The 14,442-nt window shown below is 30.6% G+C and overlaps 2 protein-coding genes across 3 annotated transcripts; one reads left to right on the top strand and one right to left on the bottom strand.

Moving 5' to 3' along the window:
* The first annotated feature begins 1,009 nt into the window (after nucleotides 1–1,009).
* Nucleotides 1,010–3,130, top strand: LOC114424080 (bidirectional sugar transporter N3-like). 2 transcript variants are annotated; one of them, XM_028390948.1, is made up of 6 exons: nucleotides 1,010–1,134; nucleotides 1,868–1,904; nucleotides 1,993–2,209; nucleotides 2,287–2,445; nucleotides 2,521–2,640; nucleotides 2,718–3,130. In XM_028390948.1, exons 2-6 carry the CDS (start codon nucleotides 1,885–1,887, stop codon nucleotides 2,982–2,984), a joined length of 783 nt encoding a protein of 260 aa, XP_028246749.1. In that variant the 5' UTR covers nucleotides 1,010–1,134; nucleotides 1,868–1,884; the 3' UTR covers nucleotides 2,985–3,130. The 2 variants fall into 2 exon arrangements, with proteins under 2 accessions (XP_028246749.1, XP_028246748.1); XM_028390947.1 differs by having other exon boundaries at nucleotides 1,065–1,219.
* Nucleotides 3,131–10,629: 7,499 nt separating this feature from the next.
* LOC114422225 (G-box-binding factor 4-like) lies at nucleotides 10,630–12,777 on the bottom strand. The gene is made up of 4 exons (XM_028388465.1): nucleotides 12,350–12,777; nucleotides 12,207–12,278; nucleotides 11,968–11,997; nucleotides 10,630–11,148 (listed from the first exon to the last, which is right to left on the bottom strand). Exons 1-4 carry the CDS (start codon nucleotides 12,647–12,649, stop codon nucleotides 11,068–11,070), a joined length of 483 nt encoding a protein of 160 aa, XP_028244266.1. The 5' UTR covers nucleotides 12,650–12,777; the 3' UTR covers nucleotides 10,630–11,067.
* Between the last annotated feature and the right edge of the window lie 1,665 nt (nucleotides 12,778–14,442).

Genomic DNA, 14,442 nt, shown 5'->3' on the forward strand with positions numbered 1-14,442 from the left:
ATTACAGCAGGACGTGGCGGTACATAAAGAAAGAACAAATACAAATAATAACAAATATTGTTGATGGGGGTATTTTTTTTCTTGTCGTACTCCTTCCTATTGCATATAACTGAAAGAAATGGAAGGCTTGAATGGGGGGGAAAACGAGATGCCTTTGACACACGAAAAACCTTCAATTTGCACACAAAAAAACAGCTAGCTCACACTATGAGACAAACGAGTAACAGAACGGCATATATAGAAAGTGTGTCACATTCACACCAAGAGAAGAGAGAGAGAGAGAGAGAGGTGAAGTGGTGACGCACCATCATATCATGGCATGTTTGTTTTGGGATTCAATGCATAGGCCTTCCCATCCCAGGGGATGTTTGGTTTCAAAGGTTCACGTGAATCCATCCCTACCCCTACCTCTAACACACTCCCCGTATCTCAATGTCAAGTTGCACAATGGCAAGAATTGCATGTCAAATGCCATCAATCCTAATTATACATATTCTTAAAGTTCTCTGACTTATCCCTCCAAAATTAAAATTAAAATTTTCTATGTACTTAAAAAAAAACATGATTGATACATTTTTTTTAAAAAAATTACATAAATAATTTATGATAAAATTAAATTATTTTTCAAGAAAACCTAACTCAATTGGATTGTTGAGCAGAATATACTTGAGTCCTTATAAATTTTTTGACACGGTTTTTTATTCATATCAATAAAAAAATATTAATTCCATTTTCATTTGAAATAAATTAGAGAATCTGGCCTTAACTATATGCATCTTTACGTTGTTTCTCTTGATTTCTTCTCATCACAACAGAAACAAAATGAAACGAAATAAACAGATGGCATGGCAAGAGACGTTACAATATTCCACTAGAGATTGTGATTCAAAAAATTCTTACATATAGAGAAATGAAGTGGCACGTGGAGAGTCCTGAGTTGGCTAGGCAAAATGGTTTTTCGCTACGCTACCTACTAAAAAAGATTAATCCCTCATGAAGGCTGAATGAATGACTTGATATTACGCAGTACATTCCCGTTTGTGTATAAATAGGAGGAGGGAGTTGCTCATCACATCCTCATTCGATCATTCACGAGATTGAGGCGGGGGTTGATTTGGAAGAAACCCAGCTAAGGTAATTCCTCGCAACCCCTAACTAAACCTTCAAAGGATCATCATGGGCAGTCACAATGCTTTGGCTGCCACTTTCGGAATATTAGGTAATTAACCACCTACACGTGCTCATCATCGATCATTGCTATCTTTCTTTCTTTCTTTCCCTTTCTTGTTTCTTGCATCTTGGTTTCTAGATAGCTATTTATTGATATGCATGCGCACCAATTTACTCTAAGTTCTTTAATTAAGTAGATGTCCGTTCGTGTGCATGTGCTGCCTTATCTCCTCTCCTCTGCATTTGCAATTCTCCTCCAATCCATTTTTTCCATCTTTGTATCTCACTTACAATTCGGGTCATGCAATTTTAATTCATTATTTTTTGTGTGTGTGTGTGTGTGTGTGTTCAATGTTCATTTCTTGCCAATACTTATTTTCTGTTCCTTCTTTTTGGGTGTAGTGAATTGGCTGACCCCACTTCTATAAATTATAGTTGAGTTATAGGTTGATCACAATTCACAAATTCCCAGTAATGGGTGTTGAGAAAGGACGTTCTTTTATTTTCTATTTTATTCATGGAGAATATCGAATTCTATCTGCACGTACTCTACAATTTCGTTTTTTTAACACACGCAGTGTCATGGGCCCGTTTCTTCATCAAGTTAAAATAAAATCATGAAAGTTATTTTCTTTTTTGTTTCAAATATTCTCATAATTAGTACGAATTGTTAACATTTATGTGATATGCTGATCAGGTAACATCATTTCTGTGATGGTGTACTTGGCTCCGGTGTAAGTTCTATATCAACTTTTTCTTAACAGGCGAATGCTTCCTAATTATTAAAATGAAGTTGATGATTAATTAATTTTGTGATTGCAGGCCAACGTTTTACCGGATATACAAAAAGAAATGCACGGACGGTTTCCACTCGCTGCCATACTTGTTGTCATTAATGAGTTCTATGCTTTGGTTATACTACGCCTTCCTCAAAATTCATGACGGCGTTGTTCCCCTTATTACGATCAACTCGATCGGATGTGTCATAGAGCTCATCTACATTCTCACCTACATTAAATATGCGCACAAGGATGCAAGGGTATATATACCTTTTTCTATATATGCATAATTAACTTACTACTTGGATCATCATCATTAACTTAATTTTAATTACAGAACTTAACCTATACCCTATTTGCGGCGATGAATATTGGCTTCTTGGCCTTGGTCCTTTCCTCGCGTTTTGCTCTAAATGGTTCCCACCGGGTCAAAGTCATTGGATGGATTTGTGACGCCGTTTCACTCAGTGTCTTTGCATCACCTCTAAGCATTATGGTGAGTTAATTAATTAATTAATTAATTATCTATCGACCCCTTCTCATGCATACATATATTATTAATTATCTGCAGGCAAAAGTGATTAGAACAAAGAGTGTACAGTTTATGCCCTTCTATTTGTCATTTTTCCTCACACTGAATGCCATAACGTGGTTTGTATATGGTTTGTCTATGCAAGACAAATGCATTTATGTAAGTAGCCCATTCAATTCCATTAATTCCATATACTACTAGCTATAGCACAATATATAAATTAATTTAAATTGCAGATTCCAAATGTGGGAGGGTTTGCACTGGGGCTAGTTCAGATGGTGCTATATGGCATTTACAGGAAGGGCAGTGAGAGTGAGAAGGAGCAAGGTTTAGGTGAAGGAGTGATAAACATTGTTGTTGTGAACCCGTTGGGACCTGCTGAAGTCTTCCCAATTGCAGTGGATGATAACAAAGTCAAAGATCTTGTTGTTGTTGATGATGTCACTGTGAGTCAACAAGAGAAAGAGAAAAACGTGGAAGCCAAGGATGATTGCCCAGTGTGATGTTTTTAGTTACGGCCGCCAGGATCATACTCTGCTTTTCCTCTATGTTACGTTATGTGTGTCGATCAGTTACCAATTAATTGTTCTCTATAACATCAAACCTACCATCATCTTAATGCATTACGCCTAGCTACTACTTTACTTCATTCTGCTCCTCCCTTTCCAATCAACATCTTAATACAACACTGCACCTACTTTTATTAGTTAATTAACCAACAATTTTCTTACTATAAAACATCAAGACAATCCTTCATCACAAAAATTAACAAACAATTTTCTTTTTCTGTGTATGGAAACAAAATCATCTAAGTATATGTATCTCAATCGATAACTTAATTATATATATGCTCACTTATTAATTAAGATAGCTTTTGCTAATTGAATTTCCTTTTCATGATTGTAATATTTTCCAAAAAACAAAAAATTAATTTAAATGAACTATATCGTTTTGTCAATTTTTATGTAATTGATTTTTTAAAAAAATTAATTAATTGACAATGTAATAAAAACTTATATTAACAATGCATGATAACTATACTTATCCAACAATAACTAAATTTTCAACTATTAATAACATATTTGGACTACTGTTTAATTAAAAGCACCTAAAAATATGTTTGAAACAAAATATACAAATAATCTATTTATATAAAAGTACTTTGAGCAGCTTATAATTAAAACGTTAATTTAAACTCTCTTTTTTTCTCGACAAGAAGATAATATATTATAAATATGGATTACGAGGGGAATCCCAAAAGGAATACAAGAGTAAATTATTGTTATCTTCCGATGTGCTTGATTAGCTTATATTTACACACTCACAAATAAAAGAATAAATACCAACTAACTATAACAATATGAAGTCTAGCATTTCCTGATAGCATGTTATTTATATCCAATCCTTCCCAAATCCCAAAGACCCTAAAATAATTACAAATCACATATGCTATGTCCATCAAAAAAATTTAATGACAATTAATTAAAATTAAAATTCCCTGGACAACAATGAGGTCACAAACGTTTCCGGTGACACCATCCATTTAAGTGAGAGAATAATTAAAAGTTTAGTTTTTCCCACTAAGCGAAAACAATACGGTGAAGGTTTGAGCTTCAAATACTCCTCCTCCTTTAAAGATGCATTCATTCTTCACAAGCCAAATGTTCCACACTACCATCCGCATTTCCTTCTCTTTGTTACTTTATAAGAAATGATCATGTCCGGTGAGTTTGGCAAAATCGATTTTATGCCCAATCACAAATAACAAGCTTTTCATATTTTCATCACTTCCCGATATATACAACACGTTATAAAAGAAGAAAATTAAAGGCTGACATTTATCGTTAGAAGAAACTACTTTGGCCCAGACAGACATTCTGGTTAGCTTTATGAACGCAATTCGAACTTCAAAATTCATCAGCCCCAAAAGTTGGCGTTATATGCAAAATTAAAGGATGGCGCAAAACAGAAACAGAGCAAACATTTTCGTCGTTACTAAAGCACTTTTTATCATCGTAGATACTTTACTAGCCTTTTATGGTCGTCGTTACCACCCAAAAGGTGGATTGTGCAAGAAAAAGAGAAACCTGTTTCCGCCAATGATGCTGCTTTTTCTTCTTCTTTTATTAGTATCAGTTCATCACTTATGACATCAAACAATACTACTATGAGCTAACAATAACTTCAAATGGAAATAAATCTCACTAATTTTATTCGAATATTATAACTAAATAAATCATTTTTAATTGTGATTTTATTTTTAACGAATTTTTTATTCATGATATTAAGTTCTAAAAAAATATTTTAGGAAAATTATTTTCTTTGAATACTTTTTTATTTAATTCAAGACATAAAACTTATCTCATTAGATGAACTAACATAAAAACTATTGAACTCACCCGGTGTTTAAATAAAAAATGTCAAATATGGTAAAAAAAAATACATGAAAAATAAGTCTCATTAGTAATTAAAAAAATTTAATATTAGATTTTTCATTTCAAAATAATTAAATCCATGTATATGAAACTTTAAAATTTCATATCAGTCACATTAAAATTAAAATTGTGTTAAAAAATCATTATTTTGAAATGATCATTTTAACTCTACAAATTTAAAGGGCTAAATTAAACTTTTTAAAATATAAATCAACAAATTAAATACAATTTTTCATAATTTTTTTTATAATTTTAGTGGGCCAATCCAACTTAATCCATAACTTGTTAGGTTAAGAACTTAAAATTTTCAACTCAACATCAAAAAAAGTCCAACCCAATCTAACTTAACTTCTTTTTTTTCGTGTGGGTTAAGTTCGTGTTTGATTAAATTGAGTTGAGTTATCCCATTGTAACAACTTGGTGTGAACTCAGGACCCTCCACCTTTAATATTAGAATTTACCTTTTGTTTGTTAAAAAAAATCTACATTATACCACTCAATTTTTGTTATGCAAACGTCAAATAAGAGTATCTTTGAATAAAAAATTTCATTCTTATAGGGAAAAAAATAGGAATTTTTTTCTTTAAGTTAAAATTAGCTTATAAATAAATTGTAAAAATTCTCTCATATCAACTTCTCCAAAAATTTATTTTAACTCCTGAAAAATTGATTTTAATTTATGAATAAGTTTATTTTACTTCCAAATAAATCTTAAGTTTCTCTTATAGGAAACAAAATCATTTATTTTTATATGATATATGTTAATAAGTGAATTTTGGTAACGATTGCAGTTCAGATCGTCTCCATTTCCTATAACCTACCACGGAAAATCAAACAAGCTAGCATATCAGAGCAGTATATATCGTGGATTGGTTTCTTGTGTGAATTAATTAATCAACCAAAGTCCAAAGTTTGTGAGTATGCTTTGGGTATTGAACCAGCTACATTTTCAAATTTTATAGGCCAGAATAACGTATGCAACTAAGGATAAGAGTGGACTTCAACGTCTCCCTCAAAAGTTTCTTTTAAATTATATATTTGTAGACTTTTTTTACATAAAAATATATATTTTTTAAATTTAAATTAGTTTAATTTTCAACTATTACATTTTAAATTTTAACATTTGTTCTTCATTTTTGAGAGTAAGAACTTCTTTTAATATACTCTTCTTCTTAATCTGTCATGTAACTGATTTCTATTATATCAAGCATATTATATTTTGTCATTTTTAAAAATATTATTAAAAATTTAAATAATATATAATATATCTAATTTTTTACACCAAAAAATTATTTATAATTCACCAACTTAAATTTTGACACACCATGCCAAATTAATATAGTTGATTCAAAACATTTTTTTTTTTACTTTACTATCCAATTTTAAAATATTATATTTTAAGTTATATTCTTATATAATAAAATGATTTTTTTACAATGAATATGTTTCCTACTACATTTTATTTTTATTTTCTAATAATGGTGATATGCTTTTCTTAGTTATATTTTAAATTTATCTAAATTTTAAAATATCTTTACAATGTATAAGAGTTTTTTAATATACGTTATTTTGTGTTTTGGTTTGTCATCCCTCCCTGACTTATTTTCTAGATTTACCCCTGTTTAGTGTTTCTTGGAGAATTGACAAGTCATGCAATATATATTTGAGTTGTTTTAATTATTCAAACAAGAATATATGATATACATATTTGAGTTGGTTTATTGAAACAAAAATAAAATGAAATTCATGAAATGATACTAAGAACATACACAAGTTTATGTGAGTTTTTGGTTAATTTATAGCATGATCTTAATTAATTATAATGATCTCCCCCAATTATATACAATAAATAAACTGATAGAGAAGATGAGAATTGTTAAAATATGATATAAATTTCTAGAATAGAAAAAAAATTCTTACAAATTCATGAATTATTTAGAAGTTAAATGTACTAGAACAATATAAGAGTATTTCTATGAACAATCTAAAAAGATTTGGGACTTAAGTAGACATCATGAGTTTTTTTTTCATTTTTTTACCAATTTCGGTAAAAAAAAAAATAGAATCAAATCGTACCATCTCTTTAATAAGTGAATGTCATTTTTTCTCCCAAAATTATCGAAATTATTCGTAATAAGATATTGACTAATATTTAAGACTATTGTATAAAATCTAGAAAAATCTATCTCTTGAAGTATGATGCTATCAATTCTTATTTGCCTATAAATAGGCTCCCAACAACACTTTAATGTAACGAGTTTTAAGACATTAATATAAACTCCTCTTTTCATTGTCTAAGAACTATACCATCACTAAATCATCTACTATTTCTAACTATACATTGATTCTAAACTCAACTATTAATCACCATTCAACAACTAATTATCTTTCTATTCCCCTGCAATACTAACAAGAATATAACAATAGAATCGAGCAAAGCATAGTGTAGGAGCTCTTAATATTGTTCAAAAAGATCCATGTCTTGATGATCAAGAGTGACAAAAGCTTCAACCATCATTGCTATCAGGGCCGGTTGAAGCATAAAGCAGGTCAAGCCCTTATTTTAGGCCCCCAAATTAATATCCCTTACAATTAATATTTTATATAATTTTTAATGTATGTTACTCTAGTGTTGTGGGCCAATTTTCTTGTAGGGCCGAGAGTGGTGATGCAAATCTGCCATATTGGTATTTGAATCCAAAATTTATCAATCATTATAGTGGGTTTCTTTTTTTTTTGTTTTGTTTTGTGCCACTTAAAAAATTATTTACTTATTAATTAGGTTATACATTAACGGTATTTTTAAAATCGGGTACATTTTTTCTCTAAATATATCAATTATTACTAAAATTAGTCCAAAAATCACTTTTTTCTACTCTAAATATATAAATTCTCAGTAAAATACACTAAAAAATTATTCATTTTAATCCTTTTTCTTGCTCATGAATATCTCTGATCATCTTTCTTGCACTTTTCAATTCATCATTTTTCAAGACGTCTCACGCATGTCGCTGCTCGCTTGCTCTTAGTCTTGGTAAGTATTTGATACCCTCTGATCATTCTCTTGTCCATTCATTCTAATCTATTTTGATTTTGATTTGTTTTATATCAAATTTGATATCAATTATTTGGGCGGGGTTTAATAAATTTATTTTATCTTATGCGTGTCAGTGTGTGTATATTTTTACATCTTAGATAGTTAAATTCATTATAAGAAATAGCATTTCCAAATTACTTTTTATGTTTAAAATTCACTAGCTTTTAAATTGATCAATTACCATCGACATTCGATTTGGTGGGACATCTTGAAGAGATTTTTGGGTGAAGCAATTCTTTGCCAGCAGTGAGGTTTTATTGTTTTTTTTAATAAAATGTAATAATAATTTATTTATTTTAAAAAGGTCTCACTTTCCAGATTAACTTTAGTCCTAAAAATATGTTGAGCCAGTGGCCTTGCTTGGTATCCATCAAGGCAATGGTATTACTCACCATCTTATTCACACTGCACATCCACACACACAGCCTCCCCCAACCAAAATCAACCTTAAGCATGGAAACTTACACCAACTCCAACACTATTGTTACTTACTTCATGCACGCCTTTGTTTCCACAAACTCCCTCATCCTCCTCACCAGCACGTGCCATTTTCGAGCATTTCCATATGAGAAGGTTTGGGAGAGGGAGGTTTGAAGGAGTTGGGATTTGGTGGAGAAGTCAAGTATAAGTACAGTGTTGGTGTGAGGGTAGAAGAAGAGGGTCATGTGCCATGGATGTTAGGGGAAAGCTGGTCTAGTAGTAATGAGAGTTTCAAGGTTTTCAGGTGTGGGTATGGAAAGTCTTTAAATAGTTTGTTGTTGTTGTGTGTCTTTCACCTCAAATTACATGTTTTTATCTCCCTATCTATCTAGGAGAACTCTGCTGTCAACATCATTTCATTATTAATAAAAAAAAAACACATAATTTTAAAATTTTAGTATCTATTTTTGCGTATGCCAACCCTACCCAATGTGTAGAAGGTTTATCCCAAATAAAATTCCTGACAGCTACATCAATGCGATTACATATGCCTTGGGGAATCCACAAGTTCCGCCCTATTTAGTATTTTACTCATCCTCCCAGCGAGCTTGCTATTCACTCTATTTATAATATAAGAAAAATCCTTATTCTGAATTCTTCCTTTCAACAGAGAAAACCCCAGGTATTTTCCCAGATTGGTGGTGTGACGGAACTACAGAATAGAGGCAAACCTGGTAATCTTCTGTCTCTTCACATTGGAGAAGGCATAGAAGATGGATTTCTAGGCATTAACCTTTAAACTTGAGTCCTTGCAACACAATTCCAAAACCTCATTGACAAGTCTCACTTGAGCATATGTTCCTTTGACAAAAAGTAGGCAATCATCTGCAAAGAACAAGTGGGAATTAAACCTCTGGCCCCCTCACTGATGTTTTCACTTTGAACCAACACCTTAGATATAAATTTAAACAAGACATTGCAAAGACTTATAGGGCTGAACTCCTTCATGGTAGTAGGGGGTATCCACTTTAGGAATTGGAAAAATCAAGGTCTCAACCAGCTGTTGAAGGAAAGTAGTAGTGGAGAAAGTTTGAGTAATCAAGTTACAAACTTCATCACCCATAACATCCCAATATGTTCTATAGAAAAAAAAGGTTGAAAACCATCTAGTCCGGGGGCCTTATAGGGACTCATAGCAAACACCGCTTGTTTGACTTTAGTCCTTGAGACAAGTTTAATGAGGTCTTCAAGCATGTCTTTGCTGATAGAGGAAATATTATCTAGCTTCAAGCATCGGGGAAAACAAGGCTCATTCATGCTAAACAAACTCTTAAAGAAGCACCCAGCTTCAATCTGTTAAAATTTTATTGAACACAAAATTATAGAAAAAAATTGTATTTTAAAAGAAAAAAAAATCTTTATTCTCCAAACAATTTTTTTGGTGAAATTTATTTTTTGCTCTCAAGTAAGAAAAGAAAAAGAAAAACTAATATATATATATATATATATATATATATATATACTTTTCTTTCTTACTAAACAACTAAAAAAAATTCATGCATCACACTTTCCGTTCTCTTTTTTTCCTAAATAAAAGATACCATTAAAGTAAAAGAGTTATCAAATTATATTCTTTTTTTAAATATTAAATTATTTTATTCATTTCTATTCTATAAATTTGAATATTTGTTTTTAAAATAAAATAATTTCGTTTTCTTATTAAGATACATGAAGTTTGTTGTGTTAAGCATTTTATTTTTATTCTTTTATATTTTTTAGATAGAAATTGAATTTTATTATTATTATAATCCTAATTAGTACTATTTTAATATTAATTTTAAAATAGTATATCAAATTAATAAATATGGAGATGATATATTTTGATTAAAAAATATTTTTATAATTATTCTTTAATTTTTTTAAAAAACTATATCTGTAATTTATTTACATCTAGTAAAAGAAAATATTTATTATTAAAAATAAATATATTTCCTATTATATTTTATTCTTCCTTAAGATTTTTAATTTCAATGTTATTTTATAATAATGAAATATTTATTTATTTATAATTTTAAATTTTTATTAGTTTAAAAATATCCGTATAGTAAACTAAAGCTTGCTAATATTATATTTTAATTATCCCTAGATAAATCGTGGATGGATAGGACAATTAGGAGTAAAGATTCAACAAAAGAAAAATAAAAATAGCAGTATAGATAACACATGTATATACCACTTATCGATACTTGTTTGTACATGGTCAAGGTTTATCAGTGTTCCCTCCCTGAAATATCAAAAAGCAGACAATCTAACATTAAACATAAATTCTAATTTCAACTCCCTTCCCCCAATAAAGATCTATCCCCGCAATATCCATCAATTCAAGGATCTTCCAATAATAAGCTTCAGCTTGAATCAAATTAGTTGAATTATTTGGCTGCATCTATTTTCTCTCTGCAGCAATGTAACTCCAAGTGATCCTGGAAAATAATCAGCAAAGCTATATGTATATATAAAAAAAATCTTTTCCTCTCTTTTTCATATTTATCCTTTCAACACTATCATGCATCATTTGTTTGGTATCTATACACCAGGACTTGAAAACTAGTCCATTAGGACAAGCAACATATTACATCACCATTGGGATGAATTCACTCTCCGAAGCATTGGTTTTGGTTTACGTTTTTCCTCAACTGGAATAAGGCACTCCATGAGCTGCAGGCAAACGAGTAAAGGAGAGACAGGGATCAAATTAACAGCCAAATAGCAAATAACTACATAAAAGGTAAAGCCAGTGCACATGCCCCTTGCCCCTTGGTGGTTTGTTGCTCAATTATCATTTATTGAAGTCATGCTTAGTACAATTGTAAGGAAAGAGGGAGTCCACTTCACCCTCTAAAGTCTAGAAACAAAAAATTTTACTCCTGATATCCAATTTAACCAAAAATTATAAATTCTGGGTACTGAAGTGATGCATCATACATACTATATAACAGGTATTGAGTGTTCCAAAAAAAATTCCAATTCCAAGGATAAGGATATAACTGACATATGGAACAATTCTAAGAGTATTTCAAAGTCTTGTGAAAGTGAGATTGAATAATCCATCAAGAATTAATGGTTACGGAAGAGAATTGCGTGTGCACAATAATCTGGACGACTTGAAAGATGAATAAGAAAGCATCTCGAACTCATCCCAAAATAGAGGGGCGATTAAACCTAAACTAATCCAACATAACCAGTGCAATTATATGGATTGGTGGATAGCATCCTTCACCGTTCCACCAGAATTATATGTTGTGTGTATGCTGGTCAAACCTAACCCACTTGTTTGAATGGAAGTTAAAGATGAACATTTATTCGCTTTTTTTCTCTCGATCTATGAAACTTGCAAGCTGCTAGGCAGTACTGTAATTTGAATTGAATTCATAGATAATAAATGGAAGTTGAATTGTTTACACAAGAATTCATAATTATGCGAATTGAGGTAGATCGATTCAGGCTGGTAGAATGAGAAAGGGAACGGATACATACCTGATTGAACCTCTGCCTTTTCCTATCGGCCTGCATACATACAATACCCAACAGAAATCTTGAGCAACAAATAATCAACTAGGAAAATAATAATATTATAAAACAATCTTGATCCATCCAAGACAACACATGCAATTTCTTTTCTGTTGATAAGTCCTGCAATTTAGACAAGAATTTTGGAAAAGGCGGGAAAGAGGTTTGAGTGAATATGGAGAATAAGGCATAGATAACATACATACCTCTTGTTTTAACAAGATGGCATTCTCTTCCTCGAGATGTGTAACCAAAGATTCTAGCTCAACTGTGTAAGCCTGGAAAGTGGGTTTGAATTGTGAAAAGGGGGAAATAGAGAATTAATTAAATTTAAAATATAAAAAGTAACCTGCTTGCGTTCCCTGGACCTAGCGGCAGATTCTCTGTTTTTTATCATCCTTCTCTGTTTCTGAAGAGTGACCTTATCGACGACGAGGGGTTCCTCCACTAGGGTTTTTCTCTTTCCCCTTCCATGACTATGAGAGGGTGGCACGGCGTCGTTTTCGGTCAACAAATCCTGGAGGCTCATGCTCATGTTCATGTTGTCTTGAGACTCCATCTCCATGGTGGCGCCGTCCCATACCTGCTGGCTCGAAATATCCGAATTCGTCGTCGTCGTCGTCGTCGTCGCTACCTTGGACGATGCCATGTCTTCTTCTTAGTTCTGATCGATTTCACTCACACTCACTGCTTGCTCTTATTATAGCCATCCCACAACCACCACATGATCACCAATTCATTTTCTCTTTTCACTTCCCCTAATCCCACCACAACCAAATTATTATCTTAAATTTCATTTTATTCATCTATATTTCTTTTGTTATTAAATTCATACCTTTAGATAAAGTATAGTAAAATATTATTTCCAATTTAACACTGATCAGTATATTGTTTTTTAAAGTCAATCATAGATACTGATAAAAAAAAAAAACAGTGATCATGGATATTTACTTTTCTAATTAACCTTGAATTTTAGTTTCTATAGAAAAATATATATCTAATGAATGTAAATTTTAAGAGAAAGAGAGAGAGGAGGGAGAGAAAAATCTCCTTAAAAACAGTAGGAATTTCAGGGAGAAAAACTGTCATTTTGACCACTTCAATGAAAAAAGTGGTGGAAGTTAAAAAAAAACATAAAATACTGCATATTATTATTATTATTATTATTATTATTATTATTATTATTATTATTATTATTATTATTATTATTATTATTATCTACATGTGTTGTGCTTTTATATTATGTATGCGTGTGTAACAAAACATTAAATTTATCCATTAAAATAAATTCAAAAAATTAATTTAGTTGACTAAATTCATAAAATGTATACGATTTAATAGTAATTAATTAATGTTTTATCAATAAATTTTATTTTAGAAGATATTGTATAAAAACATAAATAAAACATTTAATTTAGCTATAATTTTGCATACAATATATTATTAAAATAATATTGTATTACGTAATTTGATGATTAGATATAAATTTATATTTTTATAGTGCAAAAATATTAAATGAAATAAGTGTTGGATTAATTAATCCCTTATAGGGAGTGTGTGAGAGAAAAATGCTTTATGGTATTTTGAAGACTATTATGTTAAAACATTAAATTTGATTGATAATTATTTTTCCTTGTAAAGCTTGAAGTATTATCGCTTGAGAAGTTAGACCATAAGACAAGAGATTGGGGAAAAGAGGTAAGCGAGAATAAGATATCTAAACAAGTTTTAAATTTCTTTAATTATATATACTCGTACTCACCTAAAAAATTAGATTTGGACTCATTTATTTATTTATTTATCAAAGAACAATGGTGAAGTTAATAAAGAAAGAAATATACTTTTGTAATATTATAAAATGACAAAAAAATCATTTAATAATAATAATAATGTATTTTTATGGTCCATAAAGTATTTATAATTACTTAATAAAAGAAAGAGTTGCATTTAATTTATATTTATGATAATGATGATTTTTATTTAATTGAAACTCTAATTTGAGTAATGTGGGGGGGTGATGGAACTATTATTTGTCTAAAACCATTTAACTAACCCGATTGGTTGAATAATGAAGTTTCTTTTCACAAAATACTCCTGAAGAAAAAGATGCATCATGGACAGCACAAAAGATTCCTGTCCAATTAAGCTATTGATTTTTAAAATCTTGAAACCTTTGATAGCTATATAAATCCTTGGTGGAGCAAGAGAGTCGGCAAAAACCAACTAATATTCTACTAATTTATGAGTGTCCAAAGGAATGCAATGAATTATTAGTGGTAGGTCGTATTCAAGGAAAAGGGAAAACAAAATATTATTGTAGATGAAAAGTGCATTTAACTTAGATGAAAATGCAAAATGCATTTGGGTTGCCAACTGCCAAAAGCTGAATAGACAATGCCAAGTGGGAATTTAACCCTTCTTTCTTCTTTCACTCTTTCGTTG

This window comes from Glycine soja, chromosome 8 (assembly GCF_004193775.1).
Source record: "Glycine soja cultivar W05 chromosome 8, ASM419377v2, whole genome shotgun sequence".
NCBI classification, from domain to species: domain Eukaryota; kingdom Viridiplantae; phylum Streptophyta; class Magnoliopsida; order Fabales; family Fabaceae; genus Glycine; species Glycine soja.

Coding starts and splice junctions, on each gene's coding strand:
- LOC114422225 (XM_028388465.1), bottom strand. CDS start 12,649: ATGGCATCGTCCAAGGTAGCGACGACGACGACGACGACGACGAATTCG. Junction 12,279..12,349: donor GGTCCAGGGAACGCAAGCAG/GTTACTTTTTAT, acceptor CCCACTTTCCAG/GCTTACACAGTTGAGCTAGA. Junction 11,998..12,206: donor CCATCTTGTTAAAACAAGAG/GTATGTATGTTA, acceptor GTATGTATGCAG/GCCGATAGGAAAAGGCAGAG.
- LOC114424080 (XM_028390947.1), top strand. CDS start 1,177: ATGGGCAGTCACAATGCTTTGGCTGCCACTTTCGGAATATTAG. Junction 1,220..1,867: donor TGCCACTTTCGGAATATTAG/GTAATTAACCAC, acceptor TATGCTGATCAG/GTAACATCATTTCTGTGATG. Junction 2,446..2,520: donor CATCACCTCTAAGCATTATG/GTGAGTTAATTA, acceptor AATTATCTGCAG/GCAAAAGTGATTAGAACAAA.